We start from the raw sequence: 15,858 nt of genomic DNA on the forward strand, positions 1-15,858 counted from the left end.
GTGTCTCTGTCAAATTAGAATTTAGACCCTGCTTATTAATATAGAGTAAAAAAAGAAAAAATGTTTTTTTTTTCAATATTTTACTTAAAACGCGATTATCTCGGAAACTAGAACCGACAACAAGGTCCCTTTTCCCAGATAACGCCACAAATAACTAAAAGCAAATTAATACTGCACGCTCGTTACATTCTATGTTGCCTGTAGTACCAATATATTAACTTCGTAGTAAACGTAGTAAACAACGACGAAAGACTACCATAACGAATGCGCACAGTGAGCGCCTATTCTTTACCACTAGTTCAGGGCAATTATTTAAAGCAGGCGTTCCGCCCTCTCGCACTCACTCGTGTCATGCTACAACAATAATAAACTTCGTTACTTATTTGCGTGTTATGGGCTTAATGCACTGTTGCGGCACATAAATACTTGTTTCGGCAAATATACAAGTCAATACAAGTCATGAAAAAAGACCAACTATAAAATTGCGGGATAAGGCGATTTTAATTTCTAATCTTCTGGAGTAAAATAATTGGAGCGAAATCTTTATTGATTTTATTCGCTCTTAATAGTTAAAGAAATATATGGCTTATACTTTAAAAACCTGCATTAAAGTTTATGAATTTAATTTATTATATTCGCAGCCCGTCACAGCGGCTGCATCTTATTTTACTGTAGCTCTCTGATGTTGATTTTAAGCAACTCATCCGCAAGTCTTGTAACATGCTAATTACACCATGCATACCAAACTCCTCGACTGTAACATTTACCAATTAGCTTCTAACTATACTAATTTAAACGCATTGCTTGAAACTATAATTGTTAATATCGTAGGCTTGTTTCGTAACGGAACTGACTCGAAACAGATACCAAAATATATTAATTTGGTTACTTTTAACCATGTCTTAACCTTCCCTGCGCATTGTTTCAGACAAAGCCCAGTGTGTTCGCTGCACGGCGAGGCGCGGCCGCACACGCTCGCCGACCATCACCCGCCGCGGCCGCCTCCGCTGCCCCTCAAAAAGAAACACAGTCAGTATCTAATCCACTTCCTCGCGTTCAATAGCTAAAAGAGTTTTGATCACTGTAGGTACTCGAGTGTATTTTCATATATGCTGCTGTGTCTCTGTTGTCTGATGGTCAGGTTCCTGAGATTTCCTGAGAACACGTAATTAAATTAAGGAATCGTGACTTAAGTAGCAACTGTATTGATGTTTAGGAGTCAAGCTAAAACTGCAAAGTGAAAAGGAAAAATATAAACACTTCAACAAAGTGCAGTCATTTATTTTTGAAGAATTAGGTCAATGTTTGGGGAAAATGGGAAAATGTACACTATTTTGTATGTAATATGATTGTTTGGTTTGGTATTGTTGTTTATGATTTAAACTTATATGTAAACTTGCATGCAGCATGCTCTTAAAGTGAATGATTGAATATGTCTGTACGACATAGTAAATTGACATGACCTTTAATTCTCAGTTCAACCTTGAAAGTATCAATTCGTATGTATAAAGCATAAGTAACATGCTTGCACTGTGTCATGAATGTGACATTACCATTAAGATTACCAAATTATAAAGGTATCAAATGATTGGATTGGCTGACTAACAACTGGGTAAATCGAAAAATAATTTGTAAGTTCGAATAAATAAATTAACATAATTTTATTATCTTGCATCATTTACGATCTGATAAATGAACATAATCTGACGAAGAATGTGGAGATATGGATTGCATATGTGTAAGATGCTAATAATATTTACTCTCAGTGCTGATTTCTCGAATCGATCACAATCAACTTTCTGTCTTGTTCTACATTCACACCTATTGTCACTCTATCACGGGCACTTGTCTATGGGATCAATATTTTTTAGGTTTGGATTAACTCCTGTAATAAGGGTAATATATTAGCTCCTGATTTCTAAGTCATCTACACCTAACATTGACATCGCGAAATGTTTATCATTTCTATCATCAATAATTGCTTTTTGCATTTGATGCTGACTGAAGTTTCCATTGATGTGGCAGTAGTCAGGGAATAGACTGGTATACATAGACATTTTATCAGACAATCATGAAGATCGCTGATATATATCTATTATTAAACTGCTTATACCTATCTGTTTCTACAGATTTTAGTTGTTTTGATTAATCGGCGTTGTCGGCGGTGCATTTTGTAACGTCCACTACTACTACACAGTGTAACGACTATCTAGTTTCAATAATGTTATGTGTAAATGACAAGAGCGGTCAGGTGGTAAAGTATTATGTGCTATATAAACGGGGTTATAACGGCATGTTTGTCTGTTGTGCCGGTGCGGTGCCGCAGTGTTTCAAAGCGTCGCATACAGCGGTGAGTGGATGCATGCAAGCGCTAAACAGCTCCAACTGATTACAATATTATCATCAGATTTTAGTCGGGAGTCGGGACTTTTAGTCGTTGAATTTTAAATAGATCGCTTCGAAATTATTTACACATTATTTCATGGTTCATATAATCCATAATTCTGTTTAGTTTCATGTGAATTAAACTGTCAGCATGAAGTTCTTGTCGAACCAGCAAAAAGCCCGGCTCAAATTAAACCGACTTTGTAATGCTTAACGTAGAGATCACAGTTTAACTCCAAGTGCAGACTCACTGGAGGGTCACCCGTCGTGTTTTAAAGGTGTTCACAGCTTTTATCATTCACATTAAGGTTTAGCTTCACATCCAGCTTGCTTTCACTGTTCACATGTAAAAAATTATAATTTTCCATTATGCTTTTGGTTTAAATCTCGTAAATAACAGCGATGAAGGTGCTAGTAGTGTAAATCGACGTTCTGAATGACGTAGGCGTTGCGAATCGTTCAACTTTGGGTGGACACGGCGTAGTATATAGAAATTAGGCACATTGTGATGACTTACAATCGCTACGCTATTAAGTGATAACGAAATAATTCGTATTGCTTTGCAATTTTAATGTTATCTTATTCTTAATGTAGCTTCAGCTTGACCCACTCAATTTTAAGGCAGCTTTCGAGACGTAAATATGTCATGGGTCTGGAACAAATAAATGTCATCATCATCATCCCAGCCCGTATATGTCCCACTGCTGGGCACAGGCCTCCTCTCACAATGAGAGGGCTTGGGCCGTAGTTCCAACGCGGGCCCAGTGCGGATTGGGAACTTCACACACACCAATGAATTGTTTCGCTGGTTTGTGCAGGTTTCCTCACGATGTTTCCCTTCAACGTAAATTACGTAAATTACAACGTAAAACGCTCGTGGTAAATTTCAAATGTGATTATGCCCATGAATTTCTAAAAACTCAGAGGTGTGGGCCGGGGTTTGAACCCACGGCTCTATATAAATAAATGTGCTTCGTCCGAAATCGGGGCTATCATCTACCGCGTCCGCCTGTCATGATCGCGTTTACCATTTTTTTACCGCTATTTTTTAACTTTTTTTAAGTACTGATGATTGCGATTGTGACTGTACACGCGTTATACAATAATCAATCGCAATGGTTAAGGTGGCGCTTCCATTGGATCGGCGGACACTTTCAGAATCAGCCAGTCACATACTAAGTTAAAGACATAAATAGTATAACATAATAAATTTATCTCTCGCCACTCTGCCTTATACATTTTTCCGGTATAACACATTTTCACTCGCTCCGCTACCGTCGGAGCACACTATGCTATTGCTATCAACCGGCCGCTTATTAGCTTCTGATTGCAAGAGGATAAGCTGAAGATATTTATAAATCTTCGCTAGGATCTACTGTATTTCTTTCTGGCAGAAAAGTGACATATTTATAACAGGTTTTTGAACTCTTTGAATATCTTGAGTTCTTAGTTGAATTACATTGAAATTTTACAGATATAGGTAACCAGGGTTCATGCAATTTTCCGTCGTAATACATTTTTGATTGGGCTATAGATTGGAATTTTTACGCATCACCCGCAATGATGAATGTATTTAGCACCTCATTAAGCCCGCGGCCCTCGCTACGCGGTATGATTTTAGTATATTGGTTAAAAAGTAATTACGAATCTAATGTATCCATAAATTTCGGTAGGTAAATGCAGGTTTACATTTATCATGTTTTGTTTGTCCTAATGTACTTAGTGATAGAAACACAGCTGCAGTGGCGTAGCGTAGTGGGGGCCGGGGGGGCGGTCCGCCCCGGGTGGAAAAATTCCGCCATAATAAATAATACTAAATGATATCTAGATAATAATATGCCACGGTTTTGTCGCACCTACGATTCGGACTGATATGAATGATCATGAAATTTTCCATTACCTAATTATACTGTGACGAAATCGGGGAATCCCCTTTCTATAATTGATCGGAACATTAATGACATCTTGTATGCTATAGTTTTTTAAAACAAGAGGGCGGCTAAATTTTCTTCCACCCCGGGCGGATGATACCCACGCTACGCCACTGTATAACTGAAACAATTTTACCACCTATAAATGTTTTACGGGGAGCATCTACGTTAAATTCGATTTTTTGTTTGTTTAAAATCTATTTTCATACTTTTTAAAATATTTTTATTTATAACGGGCACATATTCTGAATTGGCTGCCTGTTCTTTTTGCGAATTGCGATCGGTACCCGCTTTCGGCTCTAATAGTTCTGCGGCAAAGGATATATTAGTATGTATTAAATTATTTAAATTTGTACAGTTATGGCGTACATGGAGATGTTTGGAAACTGCAGTCACCCGCCGAACAACGCCGCTGCGCCGCCTGACATGTTTCGACACTCTATACATACTTATAATCTGGCCAGGTGAGGACACTCTGTTTACCTCACTTTCAAACTATGAAGAAAACAAGCTTCTGTCAAAGCCGCTATTAGCTGAATAATAGGACATTATTTTTTCACACCTCTCATTCAGAAAAGTAACTTTTCCTTCCTGACGAGAGGGATCAAAGTGAAACTTTTCTGTTCAAGGTTTTTCTAAGGTATTTAGGGTTCCGTACCTCGAAAGGAAAAAACGGAACCCTTATAGGATCTCTTTGTTGTCCGTCCGTCCGTCTGTCAAGACCCTTTTTCTCAGGAACGCGTGGAGGCATCAAGCTGAAATTTATATCAAATACTCAAATCTACTGTCCCTTGGAGCTGTGAAAAAATGAAACTTCTAAGCCAACGCAATCAAAAGATACAGCCGTTTATGCCGCAAATTTTCGAAACTCGCAAGGGAATCAAAACCTACTTTTCGTGAACTCAGAATGTTGAAATTTGGTACGAAGCAACGTCTTATTATAGCACATATAAAGGAAAAATTGCGAAAACCGTAAATATTTAATTACATCATTTAATAAAAATATTTTTAATAATTTTAAAGTTACTACCTACAGACGACTCGCAGTTTGCCGGTTTTTTTATTTGATAATTGTAAAACCACGCCATTTTCTATGCTGGTTGCTCTTTAATTGTAGTGAAAAGTTGTAGGAGTCACTCGGGATCAAAAATTTTCTCATCTTGGTCGTTAACATTTGCATCCCTCATTACGCTCAGGATTCTACTGAGCGTCCTTCGCTACATTCTGGATTCAATGTACCGCCCTCGCCGTAGTTACACATATAATCATCACGCCGTAATCATATACATCATTTTGCTCCCTTGTGACACAAATAACTATAACCTTTTAGGCTTTAGGAAGCAAAGCCGGTCTCGTCTATTTATATTATTTCTTGACTTGCAATAGAATACATGTCTAATAAATGGTCTTCATATTTGGCCCATACACTTCCTTCTGAGCATATGCTTGTTCTCATACTGAGAGGGCTTGGGTTTAAGTTCCCACGTAGGCCTAGTGCGAATTGGGTACTTCACACACACTATTGAACTTCTTCAAAGAAGGATGAAAGTTTCCTCACGTTGTTTTCGTTTTCGAAAAGCTCGTGGTAAATTTCAAGTGTTATTTCACAAATACATAATCAAAAACAGACGAGCAAATTGAATTTCGTTTGATAAAATTTCTTAATTAGGCGATAAATTGAAAGCTTAAATTGTAACAGTGACGTGAGCACAATATCCTGTTATCTTAAAATAAATGCTAGTGGCTTTTATGTGTTTTTCTTTAATATTTTCTGTATAGTCCTAAATAGGTACGTAAGATGAATTCAATTTTGTAAATGGCGTGTTATATGTTTTACTGCGTCAAGCCTTTTAGATTTCATGTGTGCAGGGAGATACATACATTTAAATCTCATCAATTAAACATTATTTGCTCAGTTAACAATAGCTGTCGAGATGTTGATAGTAGGTAATAAAAGTTTTATTTCCAGTGCCCAACACACGAGCGGAAGCGCCATGGTTACGCGGCATCAGCAAATCCAGCGGTCTATTGGACAGTCCTTCACTGTACAGCATTTCGGCAGCCCTCCAGTGTTGAGGTAACAAGCTTGGAAAAGCTACTACGTCAAGTCCAATCAGTCACACCGTCATAATGATGCATATATGCATTTTGTGACTAGTGGCCGTATTGTCTAACCTAACGCGCTGACGTTCGCGTTGGAATTCGCATTAACCATCTCTTTCAACCCTCGTCTTAGGCTGCGTGACAGAGGGATGTGGTGAAACGATTGTGATTCCAAGCGCGTAAGACAATTAGGCCTCAGTTTCAATGCACGGTCTTATACAATTTACGAGGGTCATGCCAAAAGAAATTAGATACTCCATGCTCGTTTGATTGATACTGGCCAGTTATACACCACCGTGAAGGCTGATTTAATAACTATAAATTTAAAAATGGAATACTCCGGAAATCTGCGTAATATTTTTTTAAATATTATTTTACTGATTGATTCTGGCGGGAATTTGCGGTTACAATGGAACTTAGTCGACGTGATTTTCGAGTTATGATTTATTATGATTTTAAAAAAGGTTTAAAGCCCCAAGCATATTTTGAACTTTTAGCCACGACTTTTGGTGAGTCTGCTTGTTCTCGTACAACTGTCTTTAATTGGTTTGCTGAATTTAAAAGAGGGCGGGAGAGCTTTGAAGATGAGGCGAAATCGGGGCGACCGCCAACCGCAGTTACTCAAGAAAATGTGCAAGCCGTGGAAAAAAATATCCGTGAGAACCGACGAATTACATACGTAGAGCTTGAGCGTGATCTAGGCATTGGATTAGCAGCACTGCAAACCATAATTCATAGACAACTGTCCCTCCATAAGCGTTGTTCGAGATGGGTGCCGCATAAACTCAACGATTTGCAGAAAGAACGCCGCGTGGATTGGTGTAAATTTATGATAAATAAATTCGATGCTGGCGAGAAGAAAACTGTGTATGATATACTGACAGGTGACGAAACATGGTTGTATAACTACGATCCTGAAACAAAGCGGCAGTCAACGGTATGGTGCTTTGAAGATGAACCTACTCCAACAAAATGTCGCCGAGCACGAAGCACACAGAAACAAATGGTTGCCTCATTTTTCTGCAAGACAGGCCATATTGCGACTGTGGTGCTAGAGGATCAAAGAACTGTCAATCAGAATGGTATGTGACAGTTTGTGCTCCACAGGTGCTGTCAGCTTGGTGTGACAAGCGGCCAAAGTCAGGAACCCAGCACCTGCACTGGCACCACGACAACGCCGCCCCGCACACTTCTGCCAGAACACTACTATTTTAGTTCGAAAAATGTCACTATACTCCCTCACCCGCCATATTCTCCTGATCTGTCACCCTGTGATTTTTACCTGTTTCCAAAAATTAAAGAAAAATTAAAAGGAAGGCGATTTGAAACCAAAGAAGATGCCCTGGCTGCCTATAATTATGAAATTTCTGAGGTACCCAAAGAAGAATGGTCACTGACATTTTCCAAGTGGTTTAGCCGGATGAAAAAGTGTATTCGTGCTCACGGTGAATACTTCGAAAAAATAGATAGCAATAATAAAAAATTAATCTTGTAGTTTTGAATATCTAATTTATTTTAGCATGACCCTCGTATAAACAAATGGACCGTGAATAAATTTTTAGTTTTAAATAACTCTTACCACTTTAAAAGTAGTCTGTACTTTGACTCAAAATGATTCTTTTGAAGTCACTGTATACCAGTAAGAATTGCTCAATTCGCCCACGTGTGCTCATATGCATGCAGATTGCGTCTATTGATTTGGCGGCGGTATCCTTTGACGTCCCGCTGCGGCATTTGTAAAAGACGTTACCTATCTTAAACGACTTGTTGTACAAGCCCCGATTTTAGGCTTTCCTTAAAATGAAATAAAAATATTTGCTGACTTATCGAAAGCAATTTTCGTGCGCAATTATTTTGCTTAATATACGAAGCAATCCTTGATTTGGTACTTAGCCTCTTATAACTTAGATCGCGGAAAGTATTGAAATATATTCAGTGAGATGTATCTGTAAATATGCGCATCTGTTTCGCGCTTTGACGTCGCGGTGAATGATTTATAATCATTTTAGCCAGTTCCTGGTTGGTATTAAGACGTCGTCTGCTTATTGCCACAGTGGGTCCGAAGACAGCGTGAGCTTAGTCGCTTCTAGCGGCACCAGCCCTGTGCCTCCAGAGCCGCCCGCATTGCCGCCCAAGATGAACAAAACTAAGGTTAGCGTCATGTTGGACTTGAGTTAAGTATATATATATCCATACATATATAAATATGGTCACTTTTATACTTTTAATAAAGTCAGTGTTTTGTGAGCCATTCGATTTGTAAGTATAGATTGTTTCTAACATATTGTAATGAATGATGTTTCTAGACTTATGTAAATTCGACCAATGAGCTCCTGCCCCCGCCTTCGCCACGTCCCTCTTCGCACAACAGTTCAACATCGGTTGAAGACACGACGCATAACAATGTGGTAATTGTTTTCAACTTTTAATATTATATTTTATCAGTTCTTTTTATGATTGGATGTTACACCTTTTTTCATTTCATTGCAGAACTCTGACGAGTCGTACGTCAGTACAGCGACGCCGGTGAAGTTCCCACTGGAAGATGAACTGGAAATGCTTGTTCCAGAGCCTGCACCGTCGCCTGTGCCTTCACAAGTTAGTTCCGATCTTGATGCTCACAGAACAGACACATTTCTAAATTAAATGAGACGTTATATCATTCAATCGTGAATTGATTAATTAAATATTATAATCCTGCTGCTAAGCATAAGCATGTTCTTATAATGAATGTGTCTTGATTGGCTGTAGTTTTCTAGCTAGTCCGTTTGCACAGTATATTTAAGTAAGTGAAGTAGTCTATAAAAAGTTAACGTAACTTAAATGTTCTACAGCGAAGTGAAAGCAGCACAGAGCCGGCAACAGCTGCGACAGAAACCAATGCAACTCCCGCAGACGCGGACCCAGAGGATATTATTCTACAGACTGATATAAGCTCAAGCTTGCTTTTGAAAGCTCCCAGTAAAGACGGGCCAGAGGTCCGAGGAGGGCACCCAGACGCTCTTATCGTTCTCGCTACTAAAGCTACCAAAGGTATGTGTACTACTATAAATACTAGATTACTATAATTTTATTATTGGTTCTAATCAAATCAGGGAGTGGTATTTGAATTTCAGTAAGATTGACACGGTACAAATTATTTATTATGCTTTCGATTTATTTCATGATGGTTCTATAAAAGGAGATTAACTGGCAATTCACGAGTAACATGTCAATCTTCTACTGTTAGGACGGGCATGTTTGACCACGGTCACTTGCATGACCGACTATACAAAGTCTGAAATTCTATAACTCTGTTAACTTTCAAATACTCACACAAATGTCTTAATCGCATCATTTTCAAAAATGGGATTGGTGTAGGCATTGCAAATGTAGCATGAATTCCAACTGTAATGGACCGATAATAATAAGGCTCTAACTTTACGTTCATAATTTCATTTAATAAATATTAATAATTTATATTTCTAAAGTTTGAAATATCAACCTTACATAAAGTGATCATCTCTTATAAAATAAAGTAAAACATTGTCCCATCGCTTCTAATTTTAAAAATTTCATGCTTTCACTTTACAGAGACGGACGAGTGTAAGTGGTCGATTCATAGTATGGTTTTGGAGCTGAAATACATATAAGCTTTTTCTAATTCTTATACTGCTTTACTGCTTCAAACTGTGGACAAAAACACAGCCTCGGCACGTACAGTCATGCTAGTAACAGTTTGTAAATAATACCTTTAGACGACACTAGCACCATAATGCTTAGTCTTGAGTGGTAACAAAAATTATATACTTTGCTCTTCTTTACAATGCAATAGCAACTAACTTGGCTTATAGTTCCCAGACGCAAGCCTGTGGTTAGTCTCATTATAGGAATAGGCTTAGTCGTTTCTGTCTGGAAAGTTAGATATTTGTAATACGTATGGAACGTTAAAAATATTTACTACGAGTACTGGGAATTCAACCACAACTAAATTGATGATTGAACTTTAGTTTTCCTTGAGCAAACCTGAGTTAGGCTGATTAGAAAACTCCAGATGCAGGGTTAATACAAACCGATAGCGTGTCGATCTATTACGAAATCGCAGTAATTAACAACATTATTCTTGTTTATTTTAATTAGTTCATTACTGTATAAAAGAAGTACCTATATAGGTCTGTCGCTGCTACCAGTTACATGGATGAACGATTAATATTTCTAAATTCTACTAATTTAAACTTACACGCACAAAAATGCCTCTGGGAAATAGTTTGCCTGGCTTAATTGAGCGAAACTTTAGTTAGAAAAGAGGTCTTTTGTGATTTTAACAAAATACAGCTAAAATAATTCCAAACACGGTGTCTTTTGCGTTGCTTGTTTATTTCGAATACACTTTTTTATCCCACTGCTCGAAGGAGGGTTGCTTTTCGTGCATATGCATGTACGTCTATTTTTTTGGTCCTCTACTACAGTCAAAACGGCTTTTCAACATTAAAAACATTAGATTCGACAAGATTAACGCTTTGAAGCTACCATTTTTACAGGAGTATCAACGAAGTATTAAATATATTTTTTAAATTATTAGTTTTTGGATATCTCAATTGAAAATTATTTAATTAATAAATCAGATTTGTTAGTACAAAAGAAAGATAAGCTCGCGATGGAAAAGTATCGTTACTTAAAAGGCACTAAACATGGAATGCATGCACACATACCTCTTTTCTTAAGAGCTTCGCTTTGTTTACCACTTTTTTTAACACCCGTCTCGTCTGCGCAGACTTTGCATACCAGGAGGCGTTCCTAGCTACCTACCGAACGTGGGTGGCGCCTGCCGACTTAGTGGCGCGGCTCATGAGGAGGGCACATCATTTTAAGCCGCGACCACACGAACTCAGGTCTACGCTCAGTTTGCTCACGAGGGTCGTGAATGACCTTACGTAAGTTGATAATGGTTGATTAACATAGTAACCTACCTAAACAACCTACTCGTTTTACATTGAAAAGTTTACTCTAAAGTGTGAGTAATATTTGTAATTTTCTTTTACAGAATGACAGACCTTGAAGAATCTCTAATGCAGAAAATTATGGAATTTATTTATTGGCTAATCGAAGTTGAAGAATTGCCCATAGCCAAGGCTCTAAGACAAATTCTGGTCGACAAACAAAAGCAATTGCATTTCCAACAGGTAAGTAGCATTCACGTTGTTTCTTAATGATTATGTTTCAACGTTCAAGTCATTATATTTTTAAACATTTTACAGACAAGCAACAGGTACGAATACGAAACTCCGACGTACGTGAGCGTATCTATCCGCCGCGACACGTTGCTCGACTTCAAGCCGTCAGAACTTGCGGAACAGATGACGCTGTTAGACGCTGCTTTGTTCGTGCGCATCACGACTGCTGAGGTGCTCTCGTGGCCGAGAGATCAGTCCGAGGAGAGCTCCCCAAACCTTACGCGGTTTACTGAACACTTCAACAAGATGAGCTACTGGGCGCGGTCGCGGATATTGGAACAGGTACGTAAGTGGGTACCGGGCGGGACTAGTTTATCGAATTTGGTTCTCTCGTGGTAAACGTTCATCCTGTCGTTGTTTCAAAAGTAAACCGATGCGAAACCTTTACGGCAAGTGTCAATATAGCGTGGTTAGTAAAACCGCTCTCCTTTGCAGGTTGACAGAAAAATCACTATTTTGACTTCTTAAGGTGATAATTTCTTGCTTTTCTATGCCTGCGCCGTGCGTGCGTGTCTGTCACATACCCCTGTGTCCGTTAGTCTAATAACGGGCTCACTGTCTGCAATTAAGAATAGATACATTATTTTTCATACTACTTTTTACAGGACGAGGCCCAGAAACGTGAGCGTTACGTGCGCTGCTTCCTCAAAGTAATGAAAGCTCTCCGCAAGATCAACAACTTCAACTCGTACCTAGCTCTGGTGTCGGCGTTGGACTCGCCCCCCGTGCGCCGCCTCGGCTGGCCGCGCGCAATAGTCGACCAGCTTCACGACCACTGCGCCATCATCGACTCTTCGTCGTCATTCCGTGCCTATAGGAACGCGCTGGCCGAGACGCAGCCTCCTTGTATACCCTATATGTGAGTAGCGTAGTTACACGTGCTAGCTATTTATTACGACACTAGCTTTTGCCCGCGACTTCGTCTGCGTAGATTTTTATATCTACACAATACTCGATAGGAATGAGGTTAATGTTCCGCATTGGCCGTTTTCGTAGAATTTTTGAAAAACCCCTTCAAACTACGGCTAAACAATCAACTAAAAAATCTGATCATGATCACCAAGTTTTACATCTATATTGATCTCAAAGATCGCAACCCAGCCTCACGCTAGGCTGGCTTGCCGTTTCAGCCGAAAGCGAAGCGGGCTACCTGGCTAGAGCGCCACTGAGTCTCCCATCGCGGTCTTCCTCAGACTCCTGAGACCGCGTCCCTGGTAGTCTTAATGCGCTGCGAGACTTTCGCGAAAGATTCGTTTTTTAAAGGAAAGAGAAAAATGTTCTTTTTTTAAGTACTTACCTTCGTGACCATTATTAAGTTCTTAAAAGAGGCAATACGTATGAATATGGATGCGATATAATTAATCATCATCATCCGGAATAATAATAATACTCGTAATAAATCCATTTATTTTGGGCAACTTGGCCCATACCAAAAATAAAATACAGACTAACATATAATCAACTAGCTTTTGCCCGCGACTTCGTCCGCGTGTACTTTAGTTGTCAGGGCATATGTTTTAATTAACCCCCGTTATAATTGTGCCATTTGTAGGTGTATGTGTGCATAGCGACGTACTGCCGTAAACTATAGGTAACAGGTTACTAAAGTACTTTGCTATAAACAACATTTTATACCAGTTTTGAAGCTTGTTTATGAAAGATTTTATGCGAAGCACGAGTGTAAAAAAATTATCTCGTGTGCTTCCGGCGAGAACCGAATCTTAATCTAGAACCCGAAGTATATAATCGAAATTAGGTAAAAGATAAATAAGAACGGATAATCACACAAAAATAACGGTTATATCAATATTATTAAACTCATAATTGTGCAATATAAAAGTCTATCATGAATAATAATAAATATCCCATCATTGTAACTACAATTGCAGTGTATATACCTAGGTTCGACGAATAAAAACATTTATTGATTTTACTATGCACAACCCGATGAGTAATTTTTAAGGTAGGTACCTACTGCATAATTATTTGCATTTACACATCATTTTAAATATCAAGTTTTGTATGAAAAACCCCCTCCCCTATTGAAGTCGCCAACACCATACGGATCATTTTAATTTGTGACCAGACATATTTTTAGTCTAGAAATAAGAAGTCTCATAGAAACTCCCCCCTAATAAGTCGAAAGCTTCTTCTTCTTTCTATATCTTTGCCTACGCAGATTATTTTTATTTTTAATCAGGACCCTGTAAGTATACACAATTTTCATAATGCTAAGTTCAGAAATGAGAAACATTCCGTACAAACTTTACCCCCCATTTTACCCCTTTAGGGGTAATTTTATCCATTTCACCTACACAGATAATTTTTCATTGTAATCGAGAACTTATATACCTATTTTCATACCTCTAAGGCCAGAAATGAGAAAATTTCCATACAAACTTTACCCCCAATTTTACCCCTTTAAGGGGGAATTTTATCCATTTCACCTAGACACATAATTTTTAGTTGTAATCAAAAACTTATACACCTATTTTCATACCTCTAAGTCCAAAACTAAGAAAATTCCATATAAACTTCACCCCCCTATTTCACCCCCTTAGGGGATGAATTTCTAAAAATCCTTTCTTAGTGCTCACTAACATCATAAAAAGAACTCTTGTACCAAATTTCGAGTTTCTAGGCCCAGCGGTTTGGGATGTGCGTTGATCTATAAGTAAGTCAGTCAGTCAGTCAGTTTCTTCTTTTATATATATATAGATAATATTACAATAGGTACAAATAAATTACAATGAACGACAACTCGCCACTTGCATCCACTGGTTTCCCACAAGTCTCACGATGACCTCATTCCACCTGGAGGGAGGCCTGCCAACCCTTCGTCTTCCGGTCGCCAGTCCCAGCGTATGTGTCCTGCCAATTGCCACTTCAACTTGCATATAATTTTTCGAGCTATGTCAGTGACTTTAGTTCTTCGAGGAATTTCCGTATTCCGGATATAATTGCGATTAGAAATAATTCATGACATTTTTCTATTATTTCATTATACGCGTGTTGAATATGAGTGTTGATGTAACCACTACGTAACTATGTTAACTCATTCGTTTCAAAGTTCCCCATAAGATGGCACTGTGAAATGTGTGGCAATTAATTTATTGTCGTTTAATTTTGTTGCATTATTTAATCAATTACATATTCAATTAAATTTGATATCCGTACCCCCCCCCCCTCTCTTCTAAACTTAGTAAATTCGGCAAAATCAGCGCCATCTGTTAGTGTTACAGGGTACTCGATAGTCGTACAACACTTGAAAGGATTTTTAAAGCCTGTATATAACCTGACCGGGGATTTTCTCGACAGTTTAGTAAAGTTTGCATGAAAATCCGTTCAGCCGTTTTTACGTGATGCGTGGTCAAATAAACAGACAAAAATTCTAAAAACTGTTGGAACGTGTTCTGTTATCGATTCTAAGTATCCCCAGACAACTTTTTTTCGGATATCTTCCATGTACAGACTTTCGACCCTCTTCAGCTTTATTATATGTATACAGCGTGTATTTTTGATACTACCTCAAACTGTAACCAGACAAAAATTCTAAAAACTGTTGGAACGTGTTCTGTTATCGATTCTAAGTATCCCCAGTCAACTTTTTTTCGAATATCTTCCATGTACAGACTTTCGACCCTCTTCAGCTTTATTATATGTATACAGCGTGTATTTTTGATACTACCTCAAACTGTAACCAGACGAAGACTTAAGTAGTGTGAACCGATATCAAATCAAATTGGTAATTTAAAATTAACTGCCAGAGCGTAATAAATTTTTGAAATATTTTCGAGCAGCAATGTAATACGTACAATAATTTTATAAGAGAGAAACGTTCTGTGACAGCTGTCACGTCAACAACTGCGACGTTTTGAATAAAAACAAAGCAGTATCACATAGTGATACATTGCGTGCTAATTAATTTTGTTAGGAAAATAATAAGTTATTTTTTTTACTAAAAAGAAATAAAATGTGATTATTAGGGCCCTCACTTACTACCCTTGAAGTTTGAGTTAGTATCAAAAATACACGCTGTATATAGATACTTTGTCGCTATGGATGGCATATAATTCTTTTTGGGGAACCGTAATGAAGTTTTCTAATGTTTTAAGTGTTTATATCTTGTAGGGTTTGTGCGTGATATTCAGTGGAACCCTGTTGCAGTCAGCATATGCCGCACTTATAAAAAAATAACTAGATAAGGACAGCAGGGCTCCCTGCGA

At 38.2% G+C, this 15,858-nt stretch overlaps 1 protein-coding gene across 14 annotated transcripts in view; it reads left to right on the forward strand.

Annotated features, from left to right (window-relative positions):
• C3G (C3G guanyl-nucleotide exchange factor) overlaps window positions 1-15,858 on the forward strand; it is a 70,209-nt gene that overhangs the window by 49,688 nt on the left and 4,663 nt on the right. For 11 of the 14 annotated variants that reach the window (XM_074086556.1, XM_074086564.1, XM_074086510.1 and 8 more), the window contains 13 exons: window positions 929-1,029; window positions 2,327-2,350; window positions 4,675-4,780; window positions 6,286-6,393; window positions 8,474-8,570; window positions 8,726-8,827; window positions 8,910-9,017; window positions 9,254-9,452; window positions 9,993-10,004; window positions 11,173-11,332; window positions 11,443-11,581; window positions 11,657-11,914; window positions 12,238-12,491. In XM_074086556.1, the coding sequence (XP_073942657.1) occupies window positions 929-1,029; window positions 2,327-2,350; window positions 4,675-4,780; window positions 6,286-6,393; window positions 8,474-8,570; window positions 8,726-8,827; window positions 8,910-9,017; window positions 9,254-9,452; window positions 9,993-10,004; window positions 11,173-11,332; window positions 11,443-11,581; window positions 11,657-11,914; window positions 12,238-12,491 (1,668 nt within the window). The remainder of the gene's footprint in view (window positions 1-928; window positions 1,030-2,326; window positions 2,351-4,674; window positions 4,781-6,285; window positions 6,394-8,473; window positions 8,571-8,725; window positions 8,828-8,909; window positions 9,018-9,253; window positions 9,453-9,992; window positions 10,005-11,172; window positions 11,333-11,442; window positions 11,582-11,656; window positions 11,915-12,237; window positions 12,492-15,858) is intronic. The other 3 variants (XM_074086529.1, XM_074086626.1, XM_074086540.1) reach the window with 2 other exon arrangements.

This window comes from Choristoneura fumiferana, chromosome Z (genome assembly GCF_025370935.1).
Source record: "Choristoneura fumiferana chromosome Z, NRCan_CFum_1, whole genome shotgun sequence".
NCBI lineage: Eukaryota > Metazoa > Arthropoda > Insecta > Lepidoptera > Tortricidae > Choristoneura > Choristoneura fumiferana.